General features: G+C 48.8%; 2 protein-coding genes across 3 annotated transcripts; one reads left to right on the top strand and one right to left on the bottom strand.

Moving 5' to 3' along the window:
* Positions 116-9,133, top strand: LOC110388477 (parathyroid hormone/parathyroid hormone-related peptide receptor-like). The gene is made up of 13 exons (XM_021377806.1): positions 116-2,596; positions 3,039-3,144; positions 3,565-3,675; positions 3,776-3,900; positions 4,057-4,151; positions 4,464-4,647; positions 4,881-5,034; positions 5,204-5,264; positions 5,678-5,744; positions 5,850-5,948; positions 6,123-6,260; positions 6,338-6,379; positions 6,520-9,133. The coding sequence occupies exons 1-13, from the start codon at positions 2,522-2,524 to the stop codon at positions 6,877-6,879; spliced, it is 1,617 nt and encodes a 538-aa protein (XP_021233481.1). The 5' UTR covers positions 116-2,521; the 3' UTR covers positions 6,880-9,133.
* Positions 9,001-26,004, bottom strand: DDX42 (DEAD-box helicase 42). Of its 2 annotated transcripts, XM_021377779.1 has the most exons (18): positions 25,853-26,004; positions 24,282-24,518; positions 23,834-23,984; positions 23,176-23,237; positions 22,381-22,417; positions 20,829-20,978; positions 20,449-20,553; positions 19,766-19,885; positions 19,045-19,221; positions 18,420-18,548; positions 17,750-17,849; positions 17,033-17,080; positions 16,386-16,483; positions 14,497-14,773; positions 13,617-13,843; positions 12,290-12,400; positions 11,634-11,735; positions 9,001-10,988 (listed from the first exon to the last, which is right to left on the bottom strand). In XM_021377779.1, exons 2-18 carry the CDS (start codon positions 24,500-24,502, stop codon positions 10,251-10,253), a joined length of 2,853 nt encoding a protein of 950 aa, XP_021233454.1. In that variant the 5' UTR covers positions 24,503-24,518; positions 25,853-26,004; the 3' UTR covers positions 9,001-10,250. The 2 variants fall into 2 exon arrangements, with proteins under 2 accessions (XP_021233454.1, XP_021233455.1); XM_021377780.1 differs by lacking the exons at positions 22,381-22,417; positions 24,282-24,518; positions 25,853-26,004 and having other exon boundaries at positions 23,834-23,903.

Below are 26,014 nucleotides of genomic sequence, written 5' to 3'. Positions count from 1 at the left end.
GGATGCTCCGGGCTCGCCTGTGAGCTCTGGGATCCTGAGAGCTTCCCCAGGTGGCACCTGCATTGCGTGGGGCCACGCACCAAACCCTAAACCCTCGGTGCCTGCAAGGACGCAGCCGCATGGGAGCGGCTCTGGAGGAGCTGCACGGCTGCGGGGGGTGCAAGCATTCAAACCTTGGGGGCTTTAGTGGGGCTCTTTTCACCTACGTGTCCCCATCGGGCGCTGGATGCGTTGCTGTGGGTGCTTCCTGGAGGGGGGAGGAGGTTTCCAAAAGCAGTTTTTCTTTTTTTTTTTTTTGTGGTGGGGAGACAAATGAAGCCTCTCGTGCAGCAGGGGAAAGTTCTGGCAGCTGGGAGCCTACTACAAAAGGGGCAGAGGTTCCTCCGGGGCTCAGCAGCCCGAAAACGCTGCTCAAGGATCAAACCGTGACATCCAAACCCATCACTTCATGTACAGCATCAGAACGTGGGCGGAGGAGGGAGCAGTTCTGAGAGCTGGGGTGTGGTAACAGAAATAAAGGGGGAAAAACTACATGCAGGAGTTGGGAGCATCTCCTGGGATGCTGCAAGGCCTCATTGCTCTGTCCAACACGTGCGGGCATCGGCTGCAGGGACAGCAGCGAGCTGCTGGGTGGAACAGCTCCGCCCCAGAAATTAACTCTGAGCACAGCTTTCCCATCAACTTCATTTTCGGGGCTCATCTTTTTGGGAAGGGGGGGTGGGGGGTCCTGGCCCTGCACCCAGAGCCCCCGCAGCCTCTTAGAGCAGAATGCTGCTCAGTGCCGGGTGTGCCAGCAGCAGCGGGGTCATGGGGGTCCTTCAGAAGGAAGGAAATTCGCTGCGTGCCATCGCCTGGTGATCGCACCCAGCACGGATGCGGGGGCTCCATGATGGGGCTGGTGGGCGTCACTTACTGTGATTGCTTCCCTGATCTCTGTGTAATACAGCGAGCAATTTAGCAGCAAACAACATGTTTTGCTCCCTGCAAACTCCAGGTCTGGGTCAGGTTTCACCTGCAGTGAGAATCCAGTCTCCCCGTGCCTCACTTCCCCCCTTCATCGGCATCAGCTCACGCATAGCCCACATCTCCACAGTGACCTCCACCTCCAGCCCCGCTCAGCGGGAGCTCCTTGGCCAGAAACCAGCACCCAGACCAGCCCCCAAAAACATCACTCCTGCCATCACCTGCTTATCCAATTTCCTGCCCTGAAAGCCCATACAACAGCCCCATAACCTCCCCCACGAACCAAAAAACACACCACCACCCCCAGAGCATGCTCAGGGTGGGGGTCTAAATAGGGCCGGGGTGAGGGGCAGCTGCCCCGCTCCCTCCTTGGTTTACAGCTGCATCCCATTGCACTTTTCCTCTCTGGTTCAGTCAGAGTGAGCTGCAGCAGCTCCTGGGATCTGCTTTGCCCTCGCAGCTATCGGAGAGATTTTTGCTCGCCGACAGAACCCAGCAGAGCCCAATCTCCTCCATGCAGCCCCTGGCCAGAACCAGAGCTCTGCCTGGAAAATGCATTGGGGTGGGGCGGGGGCCTTTGGCTCTGCCCTGTGCAGGATTTTGCCATTTATGGAGACCCCCAGCCACGGTTTAGGGTCCTGCAGTTCCCAGGGTTTTGCAGCGAGGTTTTGAATTTTGGCCTCATCCCACTGAGGTCACCCTGCTCGGGGGTGAGGATGCCCGGCTTTGTGCCCCATTTTGCCAGGGGCTGCATTTTGGGGGACACAAGGTGTTCAAGCCAGTGGGGTGGTGAGAGCGAGCTGGAGGTGGGCACAGTCCCAAAATGGGACGGCTCCAGGGCTTCCCCATGGGGATGTGGGTGACAAGGGACTGCAGCGATGGGGATGGTGTTGGACCCGATGCTGGCGTGTGCCCAGGTGGCCCTGCAGAACAGCGTGCAGTGAGATGCTCCAGGAAGCCCTGGGAGGAGTGGGGCTGATCCCCGATCCCAAGAGAAGGAAAAGGGTTAAAGCGCTGCCTGAGAGCAGCATCAGTGCACAGACAGGCTCACGTGTCGCACCCTCTGCCTCCCCACCTCCAGCTGCACTCCCCTTCCCTCGGCTCCTCAGGACCAGTCTGGGGCTTGGGGTGGTGGGGGAATGCGTGACAGCTGAAAAATGAGCTGCTGGGCAGCGAGAGACGACCCGAAAGGAGGAATCTGCCTCGAGCAAAGAGGATTTTAGCACCTAGGGCTGAGCCAACAGACCTCTGCCATCCCCATCCCACCGGGAACTGTTTGCACACTCTCCAGGAGCAGCTTAAAGCCAGCGGGACGCCAGCACGGGACGGGAGCAGGGGAGGCTGCGGGGCGAATCCGCAGCGTGGCAGCCCTGTGCGAGCGTCCATCCCCATAGCACTGCCCCACTGACACCTCGCCTCCATGGGGACCGGGGCTGGGAGGGGGCTCCCCGAGGATGCTGCGCCTCGCCCCGCGCCCCAGCTCACCCCATAGCCCGCAGCACTGCGCCGCTGGGGACACGGCTCCCATCCCTCGCTGGCTCCGTCCCATGGTGGGGCCATGGGGGCTGTGGGTGGGGGAGGCATCGTGGCTGCTCTGCTCTGCTGCTGCCTGCTGGGCTCTGCCCGGGCTCTGGTAAGTGTGTGCCGGCTCCTTTGGTCTCTCTGCTCTGTTGGCTTTAATTATGTATTGCTAATTGCAGACCGTGCTGGTTGGGGATCTTGTGGCTCCGCGCTTCCACTAATGGCTTTCAGCAGTGGGGGGGGACGGGACAGTGATGGCACAATGCAGCCCCACACTGCTCCGCAAACACATCTTGGCTCCTTCTGTTGCCAGTGATGCTGCTTTGCCCATCCCGGCCCCAAATCGCATCCCTCGTCGCTCTGCTCTTCTGTAGTGCTTGGTGTTCCCAAACAGGACTCTGTGATCCTGTGACTCCCAGGGAGGGCACAGTGCCGTGGGGCTGCAGCCTTTGTTTCCAGCAGTAGAGCACAGTGAGCACAGAGCAGATCTGAGCCGCCCTCGGACGGCGGCGGCCCCAGTGGGACAGAGTCCTCACCCCTATCTCTGCGGGCAGGTGGACCCTGACGACGTCCTCACTAAGGAAGAGCAGATTTACCTCCTGGTGGAAGCTGGGGAGAAATGTCAGAGAGACATCAGAGCTCAGCTGGAGAAGGTCAAAGGTAGCGCCCGGTCCTGCACATGGGTGGGCCTGGGGGACCTGGCTGTGTCCCCTCTGAAGGCAGCAGGACACGTGGGGGGGGGCACACAGTTCCCAGGGACCGCGGGGTCCTGGTGTGGGTTTGTGCAGCTCCTGGCACCGCGGCTGCTCTCCGTGCAATTAGCTGCTAACCAAGCTCTCACCCTGATGAGCCAGCGCTGGCTGCATCGGATTGCTCCACGCACACTGCAAATGAGAGCACAGGGGTGGGATGGGAATGGGACACATGTGATGGATGAGATGGGATGGGTTGGGATGGGATGCATGTGATGGTTGAGGAAGGGATGTGGACGTGATTGGAGGCATGGGATTTGATGGGATGGGATGGGATGGATGCTGTGTCACTGGGACACGAGGCACAGTGTCTTTGCCCCCTGGTCAGACACCAGCTGCCTCCCAGAATGGGACGGGATCATTTGCTGGCCCAAGGGCTCTCCCAGTGAGGAGGTGGCCGTGCCCTGCCCCGACTACATCTATGACTTCAACCACAAAGGTGAGCACTCGCAGCTGGGCAGCACCTCAGGAATCACCTCGGGGACATTGCTGGGTTTGCTGCGGGTCCTGTTGCTCTCACAGCCCCTTTCTGTCCCCAGGCCGTGCCTATAGGTACTGCAGTGCCTATGGGACCTGGGAGGTGGCTCTGAGCCTCAACAAGACCTGGGCCAATTACACCGAATGCGCTGTGCTCTTCTCCTCCGAGAGCCGGAGCCGTGAGAAGGTGACTCAAAGGTGCTGGGAAAGGGGCTGGGATGGGAGCAGGGCTCAGAGGTCCCCCTCTGCCCCCCCAGCAGTCCCAGTTCTCCCTGCACTCTCAGCCCAGAGGCAGAAGGGCCACAGGCTGCGGGAGGTCTGGAGCAGAGCCCTTCTCTTCCAGGAGGTGTTTGACCGCCTGCACTTGATGTACACGATCGGCTACTCTGTCTCCTTGGCCTCCCTCATCGTCGCTGTCTGCATCCTCTCCTATTTCAAGTAAGGAGGAGCTGAGCCCCTGTCCCCATGGGGGGAACCTCCCCATTGCCCCTGTGTGCAGCAGCCCCTGGGGGAACAGGAACCACTCCAGGCCATTCCCAAAGCCCCCAGGCATCAAGTCTCATTGGCTCCCCATGATCAACACAACCAGCTTCCCCTCACATCATTTTTGAAGGTGTTGAAGACCCACTCTCTCCCAGATCTGCCTCCCCGGGGGCTGACACCTTGGAGCTGATGTCCAGGCCCCCATCACCCCATAGAATGAGCTGTTGGGCAGCTGGGGCTGGGCTCACATCACTCCTTTCTCCATAGGCGCCTGCACTGCACTCGCAACTACATCCACATGCACCTCTTCACCTCCTTCATCTGCCGGGCAGCGAGCATCTTCCTGAAGGACGCGGTGCTGTACTCGGGCGCGCTGGGCGGCGAGGCAAAGCTGCGGGAGGAAGATCTCAGAGCAGAGCTGGGCCCCTCGCCGGGCCAACGCAGCCACCTGGTAGCGGGGCACGGAGGCAGGATCAGGGGAAAAGGGGATTTAGGAACTTGGGTGCGAGGGGATACAGACTGCGTTACTTGGGGTGATGCCACTGGGAGGGACGGGACAAAGGGCCAACCACAGCCCAGCTGTGTTCTCCCCGTGCTGATGCTGATGGGTTGAAGGGATAAACCTAGAGGAGACGTAGCTCTGGAGGAGGACTGATGCAGGCACCTCTCTGACCCACGCTGCAGGTTGGCTGCAAGCTGGTGGTGACGCTCTTCCTCTACTTCCTGGCCACCAACCACTACTGGATCCTGGTGGAAGGCCTCTACCTGCACAGCCTCATCTTCATGGCCTTCCTCTCCAACAAGAACTACCTGTGGGTCCTCATCATCATCGGCTGGGGTGAGTTTGGACTCCAACCCAACACTGGGGCTGCTGAAACCAGCAAGGAGCCAGGGCATCAGCCACGGCCAAGCAGCACCGATGAGGGCAGTGTGACTTAAAACCACGAACTGGTTTGGGCTGCAAACAGCGATCTCAGCCATGCTCCTCATGTGTTCTGTCCCTCCAGGTCTTCCTGCTGTGTTTGTGTCCATCTGGGCCAGCGTCAGGGCCTCCCTGGCAGACACGCAGTACGTAGGTTCACCTCCTCCAGCAGTTCTTTGGGGAGGGGAAGGCAGGTGGCAAATCCTAGCAAGAAATCTGTGGGCACCAGAACTTCAGAAAAGGAAAGACTTCCAAAAAGAACAAGAGGAGTCAACAAACACACAAGGCTTGTTCATAAAACTACCAGTAATCGAGACTGGTAACATCTTTGTGCTGCTCACGGAAGGAAGCCGGGTGCAGGCTTACATCGTACATGGATTGATAATTGGTGCCAAGATGATTTACCCAAATCCCCAAACTTCTCCCAGCCATGGACTCTGGGGCAGAAGAGAGGAGAAGGAGGGAGGACAGGAGATGGGGATGGTGGCGGGGGGACAGGGAGCCATTGGCCACCAGGATTGCAGGTATCTCTGAAGTGTGTCCTCCCCATTCTTTTCAGGTGCTGGGACCTCAGTGCAGGGAACATGAAGTGGATTTACCAGGTCCCCATCTTGGCTGCTGTTGTGGTAGGAAATTAGCAACTCTTTCTGGGGAAAAGGGGACTGGTTTGCTGCCAGCCACAGGGCTGGGTCCCTGCAGGCAACAAACCCACCCTGGGTGGCTCTTGGCAGGTGAACTTCGTCCTCTTCCTCAACATCGTGCGGGTGCTGGCCTCCAAACTCTGGGAGAGGAACACGGGGAAGCTGGACCCCCGGCAGCAGTACAGGCAAGTGCTGGTGGCAGCAGAGCCGTGCCCCAGCCCCAGCCCCAGCCCAGTTCATCCTCTGCCCGCTTCATGAGGATGGTGCCCCATAGGGCTGTGAACCAAGAGCAGAGCTGTGGGGCCGGCTGCAGGGGGTGGCTGACAGGTCTCAGCTCACGAGCCAATTTCTCCTCCCAGGAAGCTGCTGAAGTCCACGCTGGTGCTGATGCCGCTTTTCGGAGTCCACTACGTGGTATTCATGGCCATGCCCTACACCGAAGTCTCCGGGGTCCTGTGGCAGATCCAGATGCATTACGAGATGCTCTTTAACTCCTCTCAGGTACGATGCTCCAAGCACAGCGATGCTCATCCGGGAATCCAAGCTCAGAACTCAAACTCCTCCATCTCTTTTGGCAGGGTTTCTTTGTGGCATTTATCTACTGCTTTTGCAACGGGGAGGTAAGCGGGGGCAGCACCTTTAGGTCAGGGGTGTTAACCTCCACCCCGAGCACGGGATAACCCAGAGGGAGAACTCAGCTTTAGGAATGGAAGACTGCTTTGCTGGCTCTGAGCACCAGCAGCTCTGATCTCTCCCGCAGGTGCAGGCAGAGATTAAAAAAGCCCATTTTCGGAGAAGCCTGGCGCTGGACTTCAAGCAGAAGGCGCGTGCCAGCAGCGCAGCGGGGAGCTGCTGTTACGGGGGGCTGGTGTCCCACGGAACCACGAGCTTCAGCGTGAGCCTCACGGGGCGAGGGCCAGGGGGCACACAGCCCCGGGGGCTGCTCCTCCCTGCCCGTGGCAGCCTGCCAGGCCACGGCCCCAGCTCCTGTGCCACGGAACTTTTGCCCCGTCTGACGCGGGAGATGAGCCAGAAAACCTGCGGGGAAAACACCGTGGGCTTGAGAGACCCGGATCAGAGTCACCCCAATCTGAACAAAGAGCTGGAGACGATGCTGTGACGTTAACACTGCATCTCCCAGCTGGACTGGTCTCTGTGTTTTGGGCAACTTTTGTGCTTGCATGGAGAGCTGGGCCGGGGGACAGCAGCTGAATCGACTCACTGCCCTCTTCCTCACAGGCAGCGTGCCAAGGGACCACGCGCTCTTGCTCCTTTTCGTACCCACCTGGCCTAAAAATGAGCAGCAGTTCAAAACCTCATTTCCTTCCACGTGCAGGTGATTGGTGTAAGTGATGTCTGCATGCAAAGCCTTGAATCATCACAGGAAACAGTCCTCCAGGCTCAATGCCCTATTGTGATGGTCTGGAAAGTAACTTCAGCTCCAGTGCATACAAAGCCGAGCCCAGGAGACTGTCGTCTTTAAGTCTGTCTCCCCTGTTCAGCGCCCATTCCTGTTGTACAGCCCGGGCTGGCAGCGTGAGAGGGGCAGAGCAGCTCACCCTGCCCTCACCTCCATCCTTGTACAGCCCATGGATGCGCGCAGCAATTGGTTACAGGAGGACAGCAGAGGGTGTGAAGGGCTGGAAGCCCAGCCAGCATCACAGCCCCCAGCTCTGCCCTCCCTGCTCGATCCTGGGGCACGAGGCAGCCCCAGCTCCCTGCTGCCCACCCTGCGAGACAGTGCTCGCTGCTGGGAAACCACAGCACCCCGCTGGGAAAAGACATTCCTGAGAATACTGCGCTGCCCTGCCCAGACAGATGGGTGGGGAGAGAGAACGACAACGCTGCTGGGGTGGGGATATACTTGTTCTAATGAGACAATAATTTCATAATAAAGATAGCGACAGAGGACACGTGAAGAATTGTGCGCATTCACAGACCTTTCCAGTGAAAAGCTGAGACGTAAACCGAGTCACAAGGATTAGAAATCACTGGGGGGGACCACTAGCCAGGGGACAGCGGGGCAGAGAGGGGCACCAGGTCTGGAAGAGGGCACATCTTCATCACCTCCCACTCTTTTTTTTGCTCCACTGTGCAGCACAACAGACAGGGGGTGACTGACACGTAAGCGGAGAGGCAGGAACAGGATTATACTTCACAAACCTGAGCTTCTTGTAGTTATCTGCTCAGCTGATTTGTGTTCCTGTCTCTTTGGAAGAAAGCAGAACCTGCCACTGCAAGGAGAGAGACTCTTTTTCAGGGTAGTTGGCATGCAGCTCACACTGCTACCTTGTTCTGTGGAAAAAGGAATCAGCCCTGTTATCCATCTAACACGGACCTGTGAACTGACATTTATAGCTCTCTGTCACTGATCAATATTTACTCGTTCAAGTCTCCAGGGGCTCCCGGTAGCTGAGAGAGGGGTGAGGAATTTCAGTAATCCTATCAAAACAGCAGAGGGATGCATTTAAAAGAAGGGGAGAAAGCACATGCTACAGACAGGCCAGTTCCCGGAGGCAGCAACCTGAAACCCAAGGAGGGAGGCAGCAGATGGCAGCTGCACATTATAGAGCCATTTCTTGGTTTTAGAACTCAAACCTTCAATTGTGATGAACTCTAAGTGTGATAAGGAAAGGGGAATCCAGCAGAGGCTCCCGAACAGCTGCCACATCTGCCCTGCCACAGGAGAGCATCCTCGTCTTAATACTGAATACTAAATAAACTCTTCAGTCTTGCAGAGCTCAAACTGGTGCAAAAAGTGATGGGATAATTCAAGTGGAAGCTGTTCTGAAAACTGCATCAGAGCTGCTTAGTGGGGGGGCCCAAAGAGTCAAACCACAGTCTTAACTGAATCTAGGATATTTGCAAGGCAAGTCAGACCACGGAGTGTTGCTGAGGTCTCTTTCCAGCCCTATAATGACTCTGGAAGGTTGGGGTAAGCAACGTGTCCTGGACTTGCCTACTTGTAAAACAGGGGATAACCTAATCCCCAGCAGGCTTTGGAGACTAAGCATGGTTTTCCAAACTGTTTTGGAATTATTTTCTCAACTACAACCCAAAACTTCTGGTGCAAGAAAGGGATGCAGTCAGATCCATCTCTATCCCAGTGCCAGAAGAGCCAAAGGAAAAAGTGGAGAATGAAAAGCACGTGCTAGGGGTTTTGTCCCAGTAATAAAACATTTACTAGAGCAAGCAGAAAGTAAATGCACAGCTGATAAAGAAAACACCACAACGTCACAAAAAAACTGACAGTTTCTGATACTTCTCGCGGTAGAAACAAGACAGAGGTGAGTGCTGACGTGTTTCAACACAAGAGCTCCTCCTTACCTTCATGGCGCAAGGAAAAAAAAAAAAAGAAGTTAAAAAAGGGGTAATACACACAATGAGTTAAAAACGGTCAAGCAAGATCTGACAGTTTGAACTACACGTGTCCAATGTGGGGCGATCTCTGAGCTGTTCCACTCCATCAGTTGCTTTTCGGGCTCTCCCTAAAGGCTTCTGAGCATCAGGTCCCTGAATTTCGGAATGAAGCCTCTTCATTTAGCTTCATTTCATGGGGGGGCACCAGCCTTTGATTGCTGTGGGCATATCTACAGGTTTTTTTTTTCCCTTTTTTTTTTGTTTTTACTTTGAAGAAAGCAATCAGCCCTCTCATAACAGAGGGTGCATAGGCACAGCAGAGAGACATGTTAGCTATGCAGGCTTCCGCTGAAATGAAGGTGATTGGGGAAAAAAAAAGGTTCTTTTCAAGGAAAAAAAAGATACCTGGGCAATAGGATTGCTGTACTGAGCACAGGCAAAGCAGGGAGTCCACCCTCCACTTGTGAAATTGTGGTTAACTGGGCTGGAGAAGGATCCCTTGAACAGCTTTCACAAGAAGTTAAAAGGAAAGAAAATTCAACTTGCTCCATCCCACTTAAAGCAACGAAAACTGATACATTCTTGAGTGACAGGGAGAGAGATGGAAGGGGCAATCTGGAGGCCAAAATTTATTTGGGGATAAAAGATGATGTGAAAAGAAGAATCTGGAGAAGAACTCACCATACCGAACAAACTGCTGGAAGGTTAATGTTAAACAGGTGGGTCCTGAGCATCTCTAGATGGACTGGTTTCTAAGTGGGTACGCTGGTTAAGAAAAGACAACCTGAAACAGTTTCTTATTGTTCCAAGGACATGAAACAGCTTCTTTCTCGTCAAGAAGGTCTGTTTAAATCCAGCAGAGTTATTTGAGCACTGAACATTTCAAAGCAGAACCCAGGTAGCTTTATCAAAATGATTTCTTTTTGACTAAGCATTGCATGTACACATCATTAGAGTGAATGTCTGCAGATGGGCCGGCGCAGACGTGCATGGGGAGTTTGCATGGCTTCCTTCTCCTCCCCCAGCTGCTCAACAACCAGTTACCAAAAAAAAAAAAAAAAACACCCCAAGAAATCCTCTGGAAAAAGACAACACTACCTGCAGAAATTCCAGGCTGCCGAGCACCAGCTTTTAACTGTCCCATCGGCTCTTCTTACGCTTTGGGGGCTCTGGCACAGCAAAGCCATCTGTCTTGTTGTCTCGGCTGCCGGCATCCTTCCTGCTCTCCCCGTTCCTGCTCTCGTTGTTCCTGCCTTCACCCGCATTCCTGCCGTCGACGTTGTTGCGGTTGCTGCCGCTCGTGTCGGTGAAGTGCCGGCTGTCGGCGTGCCGGTGGCCGTCCCCGTGGCGGCCGTCCCCGTGGCGATAAGCGTCACTGTAGCGCCCAGCCCCTTCTCCGTGATGCTGCGCGTCGTTGTAGCGACCGCCGCCCTCCCCGCGGCGCGGGACCTCGTTGTGCCGACTGTTCCGGTTGTCGTTGTAGCGTTCCCTAACCGTGCCACCAACGCCACCACCGCTGCCACCACCACCACCGCCGCCGCCGCTGCCACGAGGAGCGATGCCGGCGCCGGCGCCGCTGATGCCTTCTCGATTATTGGCGCTGGCGTTGCTGTTGTTGTAGCCCTGTACTCCGACGCTGGGGAAGGTGGGAACGCTGCTCAGAGTCCCGGTGCTGGTGAAACCTGGGACGCCCTTTGCTGCCGCGGTGGCCGCAATGGGGCTGTCGGGACGCGCGGCGTTTTGCTGCGCTGAGCTTGTAGGTACCGAGTTCAAGCTCCCTGCGCTTGTCCAGCCACTAGCACCAGCAGCAGAGCTTCCAGTCTTTTGGTTGTTTAAGCTTGCAGCAACGAAGTGGCTCTTATACTGAGACTGCCAGAAAGAGATGGAAAGAAAAAAACAACAAACAAAACAAGAGCATGTTTGCCTCTACGCTGCACCGCAGAACACACAGTCGTCGTGCGTACACAAGCCTGTCTTGAACTTTGGGATGTCCCCAGGAGAAAGAGCTCCTACAAAAAGTCAGTCTTGGAGCAATTACATTCCTGCCGTGCTTATCAACACAGAATTAGTGGCAGACACCTGCTACCTGACCACAGAAACAAGGGAACTTCTGTGCTGTGGGGTGAATTTTTACACTCGAGAGAAAGGTTTCTCTGTTCCCTGCTTCTTTTGAGTGCAGTTACACTATTGGTGCTAAGCAACCCAAACAGGATCAAGCATAATAACAAACAGAATCCAGAAGGGAAAAAGAGCAAATAGGCAGCAAAACACAAAAAAATCTGGCAAATTAATGTTGTGCAAATATGTTCAGCCCAGCCTGCACACTAATTCTTCCACTTCAGACTCTACGCCCCAAGTGAAGGAGACACGGCTGCAACTGCCAAACTCAATCTCCCCAAAGTCAGCAGGGTTTCTGCGCTTTCAAGGGAGCAAAAAATTGTTTTGAACTACCAGTAGCAAACATTTTCCACCTTATTTCCTTCCCTCTTGAGTTAGAACTTGGATTGAACCAACCTGAAAAGCTGCTTTCATTGCTGTAAGTCTGTCTCCCATTGCCCCAGACGATGGCTTGTATGCTTCGTAGTTACTCATCACGCTGTTGTTGTTGCCACGGTCCTAACCAGAACGATAAAGGACAACTGGAGAGATTCACCCAACAGAGAGACATCAAATCTAACATTTTTCCAAACTTATCTTCACTCTGCATTCAGGGAACACACCCACTAAGGTTCATGGACCTTCAGAGAGCATTGAGCAGCAGCACAGTTTGCCCTACGATCTTGAGGACGACAGGAAAGTAAAGGTGCAGGCGGTCTCAGCAACTCACTGTTCAACAGAGCAACCACATTTACCGGCTCCCTACAGCATAACAAAATGCTCTCAGATGGTGGTGCTCACAGATGTCACAAGCATGACAAAGTGTGAACAAGACTTCGGCTGTGATTTTTGGAATAATGATGAGCACGATGCATTTCCAACACGTCTGCAGTTTGACTCTGTTCCTGTCAATGTTGGCAATGAGTTCTTTTCCTAGCATGGCCAGACCCATGTCAGTTTGTGAAAGCAGAGGTTGTACTCTAGTACTGACACCAATTTTTACATAAAAAAAAGCAGTCCTAAGTTTAGAAGATACAAAAACTGTGAACAACTTCTTGAGCATCTCTACTTACAGAACTTTCTGATCCCAGACCAGGACGCTCGCGATACCCTAAGCCACCACCACCAATGTTCAGCTTCTTGCCTTTTCCTCCTTTGAAACGGGATTTCCGGAACCACGGGTTCTGTACAAAAGAAAAGCAAAGGCTTCTCAACACAGGGAATAAGAAGCTTGATAAAAACAGGCAATGAAACTTAGAGAAGAAGGATTTTGAGCATTCCAAAAGAAAAATATGAAGTGCACTGTTTCCCAATCCACAACACAGCTACTGCAAGGGGATGGGACAGGGCAGACTATGCTGCTTGGTAACTAAGCTGCAGACAGCCCTGTCACACAGCTCTGAAGCTTTCACTACAAAATCCATTTTCATAAGGAGCATTTATGTGCTGAGCTCTCATTTATGTTAAAAGTTTGGGAGGTTTGCTTCTTCTAAACCCAGGCATAAATGCCATTTCTAACATCATTCACTGGAGAGGTCTGCATTTACTCGTACTTGGGTTTTATAGATCTGGTCCATTGGCTAGGTAAGAAGAAATGAAGTTCTGTCAGTGAAACTTCCTGCAAGAAGCAGTGGCCAGGAAAGAACAACCCAAGCAGAACTCCCATTGCCAGGTTTTTAAACAATGGTTAGCTACATCTCTCATCATGCCCGGTAGTTTGTTCAGATCCGAGTGAGTCCATAAGCCAAGCCATTCAGCTTCTATCCTCTCTTCTGACAGGCAGCCTACAGAGCTGTGCATCACAAACTGTCACTGCTGGAAACATTGCTTCTGTACATCAGAAAAAAATATTTACTTCTAGCAGCTAGTGTCCGAGCTGCTTGGTGATGAAGTCAGAAGTGTGCTAATCCACCTCTGAATGTGGAGATGATCAAAAAGCCTCAGCTCCCCTGCAGCTACATGGCCAGCAACTTCATGAGCTGACAAGCACTGTGGTGCAAGTACAATTGTTTCAGCTATCGGTCATACCTATGTACAGCAAGCCTGTCAGACAGCACTGCAGAGCAACAACCAATCCACAGAGTGAATTAACCTGTAATCACTTTTTAGTTTAGCTTTCAACTGACTTGTGTCTTCTAGGTACCTGCCATAAACGCAGAGCAAAAATGTGACTGTAATAAGATAACAGAGTAGGCTACACATCGCAGTCCAAAATCATCGCATCTTCCTTTCTTTCAGAAGTTACTTAAAAAAACCTCACTACCAAGCCCACTTAAAAACAACACAGGTTGCCAAAAGTTCACTGAGAATACACGGTGGAATCAGAAACAAGTCTCTGAGCTCCTTATTTTCTCTGTCCGCTAACTGAGAGCCCTCAACTCACAAAGTATCGCTTCGTACCTGCATTGCTAGATCCAGCAGCTCTTTGGAAACGTGTTGATTAGCACCTTCCAGATTCCTGACAAGATCCCCAGCGAAGTTACTGTCCTTGGGGGTCAGCAGGGTGTAGGCAACTCCCTTCTCGCCGGCTCTGCCAGTGCGACCGATCCTGTGTGTGTGCGTGTCTATGTCCCGAGCCACATCGTAATTGATCACAGTCTTAATGGAAGGAATATCTAACCCACGAGCTGTAATGAAGAGCAATACAGTGGTAAGGATCATTACCCTGAAAGGACTCAAAGCAATGCCATTCATACCAGCACATCGTTCTGCTCCAGCACATGAAGAGGGTTTCCACAGGAACAGATCCTAGTTCAGACATCCTTTGTAGGCTAAAACCCCTTGTTATCTTAAGTGCAGTAAAATCCCTCACCACCAAGCTCACAGGATTGGAGATGGAAGATACAGCTTCAAATAACTATTACTTCAAGAGAGAAAGAGGTCTTTAGTAAAGGACCTCCAAATTCATTCTTTGTTCAGCTAAACATCTGGGTACAAAAGCCGTTCTAGAGAAGGCCTCAAGTGTTTCCACCTCTTCACAGAAGCATGTGTAAATTTGTCAGCTTAATAATTAACGAATAGCAATTATTTCCTTCAGAAGCAGCTTATTTACTTTCTGTATATTAAAATATACATAAATATCTGCCACTGCAACTTAAACATCACCAGGAAACTCTAAAAATAAAACCCCTTGCTAACACTGTGTACTTCTGAAAAACATCTGGGAAACAGTGTGCAGCAGGTGCAGGAGTCAGCCTTGCTGTCATCCACTGAAGCAGGTGACCTCTTCTGCTGATACACACAACTTGCATGAGCTGCAGTTTCTTATCAATTCACGTACCTGCTACATCAGTAGCTACCAGTATTGGGATCCCCTTTTTCTTAAATTCTGAAATGACTTTATTCCTCTCGCTCTGGTCCATGTCACCATGAAGGAGCCCCAGGTTGTGATCCTCCTGCTTGAGGTTATTAGCCAGCTCTTCAGCATTTGCCTTCTTAGTGACAAACAGGAGAACGCTCCCAGAAGATGTGAACTCCACCAGGCGCCGTGTCAGCCAGTTCCACTTGCTGGGGCCAGAGGGGAAAATCTCCACTATTTGAGTAACATCCTCATTTGCCTAAGGAGAGAAATAAGCAATAATCATAGAATCATAGAATTAGCTAGGTTGGAAAAGACCTACAAGATCATCCAGTCCAACCATCCATCTACCACCAGTAACCCCACTAAACCACGTCTCTCAAAGCTAGATCTAAATGTTTCTTGAACACCTCCAGGGACGGTGACTCCACCACCTCCCTGGGCAGCCCATTCCAGCACCTGACCACTCTTTCAGAAAAGTAGTGTTTCCTAATGTCCAGCCTAAATCTCCCCTGGTGCAACTTGAGGCCATTTCCCCTCGTCCTGTCACTGTTACAAGAGAGAAGAGGCCGACCCCCAGCTCACTACAACCTCCCTTCAGGTAGTTATAGAGAGCAGTGAGGTCTCCCCTGAGCCTCCTCTTCTCCAGACACAATATAATAATAATGCAGGACACAAGGATGGTATTGCAGAAAAAACACAGACAGTAGAATTTAAAAAAAAAAATCAGGAATTTAAGCTAATTTTGAGAATAAAGAGAGCAGGAGCAGGAAACTGACATTCTCCTTTGAATGAGGTTGCAGCTGCCTCCTGCTCACTTAATGGCTGATCGTTTTATCTTCACAATGCAGAAGAGGCAGGGCAGGAGAGCCACTCTTTCAAAAACCTGAAGATGGGCACTTACAATTTAGATGCTCTTGTGACAGATGCTACCAATGTCTGAAATAGAGCATGCAAGAGCAAGGTTTGAGGTGGAGGGGGTGCTCATGAGTGAAAATTATTCAGCTGGAGGTCAGAGAAAGTATGTCCGTGAGCTGTAACTGTCCACAGCATCAGAAAGAAAGCAGGTATAAAGACTCCCTATGCACTCCAGTGAGATAATAAAAGTACAGCGGGGCAAAAAGCACTACCTGGAAGTTTCTAGGGAAGATTTGATTTCTACACATTTAAATGCTAATTATTGCGAGCACTAAGTTCTCAGGCTAGTAATTTAGATCAAAGAACAGAACAAGGTAAGCTGCTCCCTTTCTCAATCAAAGTTTAGGAAACACAGGTTCCTAGAAAGACAAGGCTTCATGTAGCTACTCATTTTTTGTTGTTAAGGGATACCTCACAGGGACAGGAAAAAAAAAATGCAGAGAACAGGCTGAAAAAAGAATGCTCCGAAGGCAGCGTGTGAAACTTTGCAACAGTGCAAAGTCTTTTCACAGCAAGTGTGCATCCACCCACGTCACCGACTGCAGTAATAAGTCTGCTAACAGTTCACCTGCTACTGTCAAGCAAGTACAGAACCAACATTCCCACGTAAACCAGCTGAAAGGCATTACAACCAGTTTCAAACCCTCCACTGCAAAAGCTGCCATTGTTTTATTTATGCTTTTGAGACAAAGCAGAAGGATATCTCCACTGATTTAGCCTAGCAAACAAATCAATCACTGCATTAGCATTGTTTCATCGAATGATGAAACTCTCTCAACATCACAAGAATATTTGCTGGCAAAAAGCTCAATAAAACAAAACAAAAAGAATAGCACAACAACAAGGACAGAAAAAATATATTTCTTTGCTAAGATTTACTTCTGAATTTATGAGATGACTCCTGCAGTTTAACATAAATTTCAGACAGTGGCATGATTCATTTGTGTGATTACCTCCCCGATGTCTCCCTGCACCACTCGAATTGGGTCGATCAGAATATCCCGGGCCAACTTCTCAATCTTCTTACGGAAGGTGGCACTGAACAAAAGGGCTGAAGGACAAATAAAACCAGCATCAGATCTCCTTGAAAAATCAATGTTACGGAATTGTGAAAACACTGCACACTCCTTAGGAACCTGTATGGCTGCACTGTATGTCAGCGATCTGAAGCTACACTCTGTCTTACCAGTTCTAAGGGAAATCAGAACTCACACTATTAGAATTCCTCAAAGTAGAAACACCTTTTGTGGTATTTGAAACAAGAGCTGAACACGTGGCATGCTGTGAGCCTTCTTTTACCAGTTTATAACACAGGATCTCAAAGCATACAAATACTAATTCAGCTAATCATCCTTCCTCTGAATAAAGACTGCAGGGGGATTACAGATGGATGAACGATCTGGTTCAACGCTCACACTTCACTAGCAACCTCTCCCAGCAGCCCACAATGAGCAGCACCACCGGAGTCTTGCAGAAGCCTCACTGGATTTTCTGTTCCTGACACAGCCATGCAATCTCCGTTCCAGATCCTTAACTGGTAGCCCACCACACAGCCTCCTTCAGCTCCCAGTAGCTTAATCTGGGACATGCTCATACTCACTCTGTCTGTCCGGACGCACGTGGCTTGCAATTGACCTGACCTGGTATTCTGAAACAGAAGGAAAATCCCTCAGTCAACAGTGTATGCTTGTTAGCTAGTAGAATAACTCAAAGTGCAACTTCACTACTTTATTTAACAAGCAGCAATAGAATGAATGAATGAATGAATGCTTCTCGCTCTATTTGATTTTGCTGTGACTTTCCAGTTCTCTTCGCTGCACAAGGAAATTTCCTTTGCTGTACAAAGACACAAAGTTCAGCAAAAAGTTCCTTAAGCAGAGATCCGAGCTGAATCAGCGTACACGCTGCACACCCCAAGTGCCTCCCTCACTTCACAATATCAAAGAACTCTCAGATTTTTACAATGTCCCATGATTCTTGGGCACGAATCCAAAGTCACCCAGATCAGAATGACTGATCGTGTTCCAATAAAGCAGAGAGCTCTGACAACACTGCTGGTTTGTACACACAGAACCAAGGCATGGAAGTGAGCAGGCTTTAAGTCATTCACCAACTTTCAGATAAAAATCAAGATTTCTGGAATTTATCAACTGGGTTTCACAGACCTCTATACCAACAGATACTAGATCCTTGAATATGAGCTTTGCATGTTAAATATTTCCTTAATGTATTTTCCAGTACACAACGCTACAGGAGTTATAAACAGAGAAACACACACCACTACTTTCCAAACCAGTGACTTCTGTTCAGAACGTACCAAACCCCATATCAAACATTCTGTCTGCTTCATCAAACACGAGGTAAGTGACTCTTTGCAGGTTTGTAGCTTTCTTTTTCACATGATCAATCAAACGACCCTGTTGGGAGAGGGGGGGAAATAAATATTAATAGCCAGTTTGTAAGCATATTAAAAAAATGTTAATATACCTAACTGCTTTTATCCTCACAGGAGTCATAGAACAGGAAACATCTCAGGGCTTCAGTTTAGAAGTAAGTGTCAATATTGAAAGCTCAGAAACAAATAACTAAATCTCTCATCAACTACACTAGACAAGCTGAATTTTAGGGCTAATTTTTTTGAAGGGCAGCACTGCAGAGACCCTAAAATTGACCATTCTTCATTTCAATCAAACTTTAACTGGGAACTGACTATTAAAACCTCAAATTTTTGGTGCAGGAGTTTTCTCACGCCTTTTTTTTTTTTTTTTGCCCAGTGCCCCAGTAAACAGCCACAATAAAACTCCCCCCAACCATCAATTGCTTCGCACAAGTTTGGAACCAGCTTTTGCAAAAAGCAAGGTCATTTGAGAATAGTCCTCGTTCAAATCCCTGGTTCAGAATGAACACCCATTCTGATTCAATGTTTCAGCTTTAGTTATTCAACAAGACCAACAGGAAAACTGTACTGTTGGCAGAAGGGTACTTACTGGTGTGCAAACAACGATCTCTGCCCCCTCCTGGAGGGCTTTGGCTTGCTCCCACATGCTTCCTCCTCCATAGACTGCTACTGAGCGCAGATTGTATGCCTTTCCAAAGCGCTTGCATTCAGAATGGATCTGAGAATTTGCAACAGAACACATCACAGTTCATGCTACACAGATCTGAGAAAGTATACCTACCTTAACAACAGAGCCCAGCTCCCGAGATCCACTTTGCAGCTAATAGCTTCAAGAAATTACTCAGAAATCTTCAGGCCTGAACACTCCAATGCTTGTGGATAATTTCCACTCCCTTACTGGGGAAATGTATTTAGCTATCCAATTGCAGTGTAAGCTACAGGCTCTATCCTTCCACACATCATGTTGCTTGTGGCAACAGATCCACAGTACTCTCAACATTTAGGAATAATATGGGATGACTGTGTAAAATTAACAATTTAAGATTTGTCATGATCCTTCAACAAAAAGTGAGGACTGTTAGCTTACATTGGAGGCACGTGCAGGGTAATTATTTTCAAATACATCACTGAGGTTCTCCAGCAACTTCTGCACAGAATTTTGCCTTCTTCTGTAAGAACACTGTATGGCACATGCATGCTTTCTAGACACATACCTGCTGGCAGAGCTCTCTGGTTGGACATACAATCACTGCAATGGGGCCATCTCCTGGTTCAAGCTCCTTCTGATCCATGATGTGAATCAACATTGGCCAGATGAAGGCTGCTGTCTTTCCACTTCCAGTCTTAGCTATCCCAATCATATCTCTGCCACTTAGTGCAACTGGAACACCCTAAAAATAAGGAAATTTTAAACCCATATTCTACCTAGGTAGAATACCTAGAATACCTAGTCACACAAATGACTCAGATAACAAAAGAAAAGCATGCCACCAGGGATTCACAGCAACATACGTGCATGCATACACAGTTTTATTGCCAAATGCAGATTAGCTTGTGTCAAAGGCTCAAGGCAAATGCCCATGTTTGGGTAAAGTACAACATCCTAAGGATATATATACCTGGCCACAAATGCTTCTTGTCCAGCTGTAAGAATGCTAAAAGAGAATTCTCTGAGCCTATCCTTTCAGTAACCATTCTTTGTGATGAAGCATGCAGTTCATCCCTTCTGCTGCTATAAAGACCTCTCAGGTTTTTAGAAAAAAAATATTAACAACAACCAAAGCCAGTTCCCTAGAAAAATAAAACATTTTCTTCTCTGTGACAGCTTGGAAACCATACCACAACACATGTGTGCATGCAACCTCATATGCACTAAAGACCTTTTTACATATTCCATTAGCTGCATTTCAGATGCTGGGGAGTAACAATGCTCACCTGACACTGTATAGGCGTGGGCTGGGTATACTCAGATTTCCTAATTTGATGCATAAGCTGCTCATCAAATCCAAAATGAGCAAAACTACTGCCTGGCCTTGGAGGAGCAGCACCGGAGACCTTAGAAATAGAAACATGGTTCACAGAAAACAGTAAGAGAAATCAAATACAGGAATGAACCTTTACCTCAGAATGGGTTTTTTTTAGTAGAACTAAGTTTAACTTGGTGCAAATTCCATATGTGCTAACAGGACTTCCAGATATTAAAAACCAAACAAACATAAATTGTCAATCAACACAAGTTGCTAAAAATCACACCTACTTCCTTGTATAATTGATCTCCCTCCTCCCCATGTAGTTCCCTTCACAGGAAGTCACCACGCTAACATGTTTCAAATGGGAAAAATACCCAATTCTTGCTTATAGTATTTCCAGTTTCGACTCTTAGCTCTGTGGTTCTTTAGCAAAAGTGCACCTATACAACTGGCAATCTTGGGTGCCCACTTAGAGAAGCTCAGAGACAACCTGCAAGAACTGCTAAGGAAAACCAAGCTCTTTTTGATCTAAGTCATTGAAGGTGTCAAGAGGCTTGGGATTCAAAACCTTTTAATTAAAACTACTAAGTCAGTTTGAAAGAATGGAAGCAGAAAGGTCCCAAGAAGATGGCTCTGTGACATGCTTACCCGCAGATTTAGCTTGTGCCTTAACTCCACCACTTGCTGCGGGGTGAGACTGGTGATCTCTTCATGCTCATCATAGAAATTTTTCTCAAATGGGGGGTATTCAATCTGCAAGAGTAATTACTCAGTTAATCCCAAGACTCAAAATTCAGTCTGAACATCTTAATTTCGGAGGGAAAGTTTTGAGAAAAAGTTAATTGTCTGCAATAACATTAACCTATTATGAAGTAATTCTAAGGATTTTCAGTCTGACTGAAGTGGCACAACAGTGAAATGTCACCTTACAACACCACGCATATGGAAAGAAACATATTTCACTCTGCTTCTCAGCTCCTGCTTTCTACAATCCCTCAGAGAGAGCAGAGTGGAAAATAACTTCCTACCTCTGAATGGTCAATAGGTGGAAGAGGATCAATGATTTTTTTGGACGGTGCAATTGGATTCCCATCGCTGTCATACTCCAGGTTATCCTCTTCCTCTTCTTGCACCACACCAGCAGTGGGGTTTTCAGCCATGTAGCGAAAATAAGCTTCCTGCAGCAAAACATATCAGTAAAATTGCATACAATAGGATGCAAAAAGACGACACTTGTTTAAACAGTGTAAACGCTAGATGGCTGTTTGCTTGCACACACATCATTGAGAAACAGAACATTCACTAGGACTGGTTCTTCTAATAAATATCAACAGTTCTGCCCAGAAAAAGGACAAGAAGAAACAAAACAACTACAATGTTCAGTTAGACCACAAAATGCTTTCTTTTTCTTAAAAAACAAAAAACGAAAAAACAACAAGCAACCTTTTTCTCTTACAGGTCTGCTTAAAAGCTTCTTCCACCAAAACTTGTAATGCTTTAACAATAGACGAATCTATTCTTAAGAACAAAACACAAATGCTGTAGGTTTCTATACAGAGAACACAATGTTACCCTATATTTACCTCTTTTATATAAACAGACTATGCTAAAGTTTCTCCTCTTCCCTTAATTACACTCAAGAAGTGAAAAGTCAACAGCAAATGGGAAAGAAACTATTTCAGGAGTCCTCTGACACAAGCCCAAGTTAGAAGCCGCTGTCACATGCCACCCTCAGAGCTCACAACTTCTCACAGAATCCCACTTATGTCTCACTGGCACATCAAGACATTCTCATGCAGAAACACCAGTCTCAATGGACTTTCTTCAAGCAAAGATTTACGAGCAGATTTTAAAGCAAGGTTCAATTACAAAGGAATGTGTACAACCATCTGGCTTTTTCATTCACACGGCCAATTGTCACTCAGCCTTTTGAATATGCACACAACATACTTGCTTAGCAGCTGTCTGCAGGTGTAAGTTACCCTAGCTCGAACTTGAGCATGGCTACACTCACCAAATTGGGAGCAAAGGCCTCTGGGCCTGACAAGCCTTCCATCCTCTGCATTACTACAAGTACTGTGATAGTTATTAACTACAGTTTGGTAGGAAGGTACATTTTGAAATGAAGTCCCTCCTTTTTGCTTATTATTCTGTTACAGCGATGCCTATCACCCTCAATCAGAACTGGAGCAGAAGGCCTGATTCCTGCCCTCAGCAGACACAAAACTGCACTGCAAACAGCCTCCACAGTGGCACTCCATATTAGTTGATTCAGTTCATCTCAAACTTGATGAGACCCTCAGATACCGAAAAACCTGATGCACAGGAAGTTGAAATTCAAATTGACTGAAAATATCTTCTCAAACAAAGTAAAAAAAAAAAAATTGTCTCCTAGAATTCTTCTTTTTTTATTGAAACACCTAGAAGGGTGGAGACAGCAGGGCAACCACTAGAGCTTCCTGCTGAATTGTCCGGGTACTGTGCATGGCACTGGAGTTCTGCTTGTACCTAGCAGTTACATATTTGGGGAGGGAAGATAAAAAACAAATAAGAAGATAGAAAGACTGCATAGGAACTCACTTGGTCATCTTCCTCTTCAATGTCATCTCGAATACCCCTGGAAAAACAAGCGGAGAAAAAAAAACTTCCCTGCAAGTGTTCCACATACTCAGCTCCATACTTTCAATTGATTAGTGCTGAGCTCCATATTTTGTGGAAGACACAACACTAACAACTCAGTAACATTCATAAGCCCAACCCATGGAGTTTTCATCTTTGGTGTCAACCGTAATAGCGACCCTGCAAAGACTTCATTTTACTTCTATTAACGAGAATGAAAGATTAGGATTCCGTCTTCCCAGTAGAAGCCACATCAAAGATCATCCTGGTCTAAGCTCTCGATGCTACCAGGTGTCCCATAACTGAAGAGGAATATGAGCCAGGAAGTGCAAATCCGGTTCAGAACTTCCCCAGGTGGTGATTTGGATCCGGTGTTCTGTTTCAGGACCATGTATAATCTGATCAACCCCATGCAATGCAGTGCAAGTCCTACCAATGTTTCTGACATTTATATCAAGAATCAACCGCGTAATTATTTACCTTGATCAAAACAGACAGATAAGCTTCAAAAATGTAACCTGCTTAATCTCCAAATTTAGCGTCCCAATTGTCACACATTACCTAATGCACCACCTTACAGGGAATGTCTTAAAACCTAGTTCAAGTCTGGAGGAGTCTCCAGTATCTCCAGTGCTACGGTACAGCAGTACTGTTTCACATTATCTACAGAACAATGAACATCAACAAAATGCACTGGAATTTTCTTAGCACCATACAAGACATAGCTAGGCATGGGAATTACAGTAAAGAACTTACTTAGCATTCTTTTTTTCCTTGTCTTTATCCTCCAGTCTCTTCATGTCTCGAGCAGCTTGATCCTAACAGGTTATAAAATTGTGAGACGTTAAAAAAATAACAAGACGATAAAACCTGGGAAGGAAAAATTGTTCCTACATAACTAGACCACCGTGCCATAAAGACAATACACCTTCTCTTGTCCCGTATCCTATTACACTGAACAAATTCTCCTCATAATTCCTCAGAAATTTAAGTATAATTTCATGGCAGTATTATTGAAAAAATAAATTCTCTGCACTCTTCGGAAAACAGCGTGATAGAATCCAGCTAAGAATTGCAGCTATGGAACTATTCATGATAAACACAAGTCATTTCCATTCAGGCTGTGAAAAACACACAAATCCTTAGCATTGTACTCAGAGATACACAAAACTCTTTGTTGTGTAGTCTTAGCACGCCCAAAACACTTAAATACACAAGCTACTAGAAACTGCATTGACTATCTCCCCATTTAATTCACCTCTGAGATCTAATTAGCAGTATCTTACATAAAGAAAACAAAAGCTAAGTGACATTCTGAAGACAGCTGCCAAAGCCATGACAGGCATTTGCTGCTCCTGACTGGATAGAAGTACTGCCACGTGAATTAATAAACATTTCATGAGCTGGGGCTTGCCTCCACTTCAGCCATGAATGCCTCCAGAGGATCATCATCGCTGTCAGAGTCTGCTGATTTGGAATTAAACTGCTGGCGAGTAGGGGAATTCTCTGCAGGAATGTACGGCAAGTCGACATTGCTGTTATCTTCCTCTTCATCCTCAAAGTACCTGAGAAGTAGCAAACCAGCCTAGTCAGCACAGAGCCCATAGCAACACGCTGTCTTTCGTGGTTTCTGAGACGAGTTTCCCAGGTAGAAAAGGATAATAAAAGTCAGTGCACATGCAGGACTTTCCTGCAGGTGACCAACTCAGGTTTCTTTGATATTATTGCTGCGTTATTTATTGTTGAGTGAGCTTTTGTAAATATCGAAATCTCACAGATGTCACAAATACTTTCACTGATCTTGGAAACTATAAAAGACTAAAACATAGAACAGGAGAAACGCAAGAAATAACCCTACTTACGCATTTTCTTCATCAAAATTTGCTCGCTTCGATCCAATTTTGTAGAAAGAAGGCAGCTGTGGAGGTCCCGACTTTGAAAACGCAGCAGATGAACTGGCTGTTCCAAAAGCACTGTGAGACTGCTGAGAAAGCTTAGGCTCCTCTTTCTTTCCAGGGGTTATGGCAAATCCACCAAAACCAAAGCCTCTCTTCGTACCAGGTCCACCTTTATTCCAATTCATGATGCCCTCAGTAGATCTGTCAAAATCAGAGCAGATAAGTTAATGCCTTTCTGCTTTAGGCAGTCATTGACAATTGCCATGATTTTTCTTGAAAGTAGATTGCTGTACTCAAGATAAAGAGACCTGGGAACTATAACTGACAAGACTCTGATCTGTTCCCCAAAAAGGATTTAGTCTTTATTCTTTTCTTATAAGTTTAAGCATATCTACAACCTGAAAAAAGAATAAAACAAAGAAGTTCACTTTTAAAACAGACTATGTCTCTCAAATACTACTTAAGCATACGTTGCTTGTCCTGTTTGTCTTACATTTTTCATTTTTATGATGTAAGACAAACAAACCCAAATCCAGAACCTGGAACACGGGAGGAACAACACTTTCCATTTCAAGCAATTTAATTACTTCCTTCGCACGATCAATTAAGTCACAGCTTGAAGGCTGCCAAGAAGAGTACGACCCCACTGCTTTCAAGTGTTTTGGAATGGGATGGTCCAACAGCTACAAGTCTTACTACAGAAATTCTCCCATTCAGTGGGAATCACGCAACGGCAAAAGAAACGAGTTTAACATAATCTGAGAATCAAGATTGCTGCTGCACCCTGTGCAGAACACGTAGCAGCTCAGGACTTGCTTGGTAAATCCCGAGTCCAGAACACAGGGCTCACTTCAGGGCAAACTCTGCTTTTCAGTTCCCTGCAGCAGCCACTGACTGCCCTATCCTGCTCTGCCTGCAGCTTGCCCACCTGCATGTGCAGCATCCACGGGCTATCTACCAGAACATCCAAGGGACGGATGAAGGCTGGCACGCCGCGCTTCTGCTGCTGACAGCACAGCGGGCAATCTTTTAAGTTACAGCGCCTGAATTTAGGGACTCTTCCTCACTGTACCAACCCAGAAAGAAAAAAACCGTTCACTGGATCCGTCACGCGTGTGAAAAGCTCCCAAACGGTTACTTTGCTCACGGAGCGTCACCGGGACGGCAACGGGGCGCAGAGAAAACCGTGCGGCAACGCGGGGCTTCGCCCCCCCGCCCCGGAAAAGGCATGCCGGGAGACCCTGCGCGGACCACCAGAGCTGGAGCCGGTGTGGAGCACCTGGAGCGCCGCGCTCTAGCAGCAGAGCAGGCAGGGGGTGAGGAGCGAGGCGCTGCCCGCCCACCCCCACAGCGCCGGGCCCCTTACGGCCCTTCCCGCTCGCGGGGGCGGGCCCTTTGTGGAGGCCGGGGCCGGGCTCGAGCCGCCCGCCACCGCCGCGCTAGGCCTCGGCCCCGCAGTGCCCGTAGGGAGGTGCCAGGGGAGAAGCCACCGCGCTGCCCGGCCTGGCCTACCCAGCCCCGCGCCCCTCACTCACCGCCCGGGCAGCGCAGCCGCCGACCGCCACTTCCCCGGTTACCGGGGCGGGGGGTGGAGACGGAATGTAGCGCCGTACCGACGTGCGTGCGTGCGCCCGTACGTGCGTGCGTGCGTGCGTGCGTGCCGTGCTGAGGTCAGCGCGCTCTTTCGAGCATGCGCG

This window comes from Numida meleagris, chromosome 26 (genome assembly GCF_002078875.1).
Source record: "Numida meleagris isolate 19003 breed g44 Domestic line chromosome 26, NumMel1.0, whole genome shotgun sequence".
Classification (NCBI taxonomy): Eukaryota; Metazoa; Chordata; class Aves; order Galliformes; family Numididae; genus Numida; species Numida meleagris.
This window is presented reverse-complemented; position numbering and strand designations above follow the sequence as displayed.

Bases quoted from the DNA above. Each gene is read 5' to 3' on its own strand.
- DDX42 (XM_021377779.1), bottom strand. From the start codon at position 24,502: ATGAATTGGAATAAAGGTGGACCTGGTACGAAGAGAGGCTTTGGTTTT. The intron at 22,418-23,175 runs GTAAGTTCTTTA...TTGTTTTTCCAG, and splicing joins AAGGAAAAAAAGAATGCTAA to GGGTATTCGAGATGACATTG. The intron at 17,081-17,749 runs GTACGTTCTGAA...CTTCTGTTTCAG, and splicing joins AATGTTTGATATGGGGTTTG to AATACCAGGTCAGGTCAATT.
- LOC110388477 (XM_021377806.1), top strand. From the start codon at position 2,522: ATGGGGGCTGTGGGTGGGGGAGGCATCGTGGCTGCTCTGCTCTGCTGC. The intron at 3,676-3,775 runs GTGAGCACTCGC...TTCTGTCCCCAG, and splicing joins CTATGACTTCAACCACAAAG to GCCGTGCCTATAGGTACTGC. The intron at 6,380-6,519 runs GTAAGCGGGGGC...TCTCTCCCGCAG, and splicing joins ACTGCTTTTGCAACGGGGAG to GTGCAGGCAGAGATTAAAAA.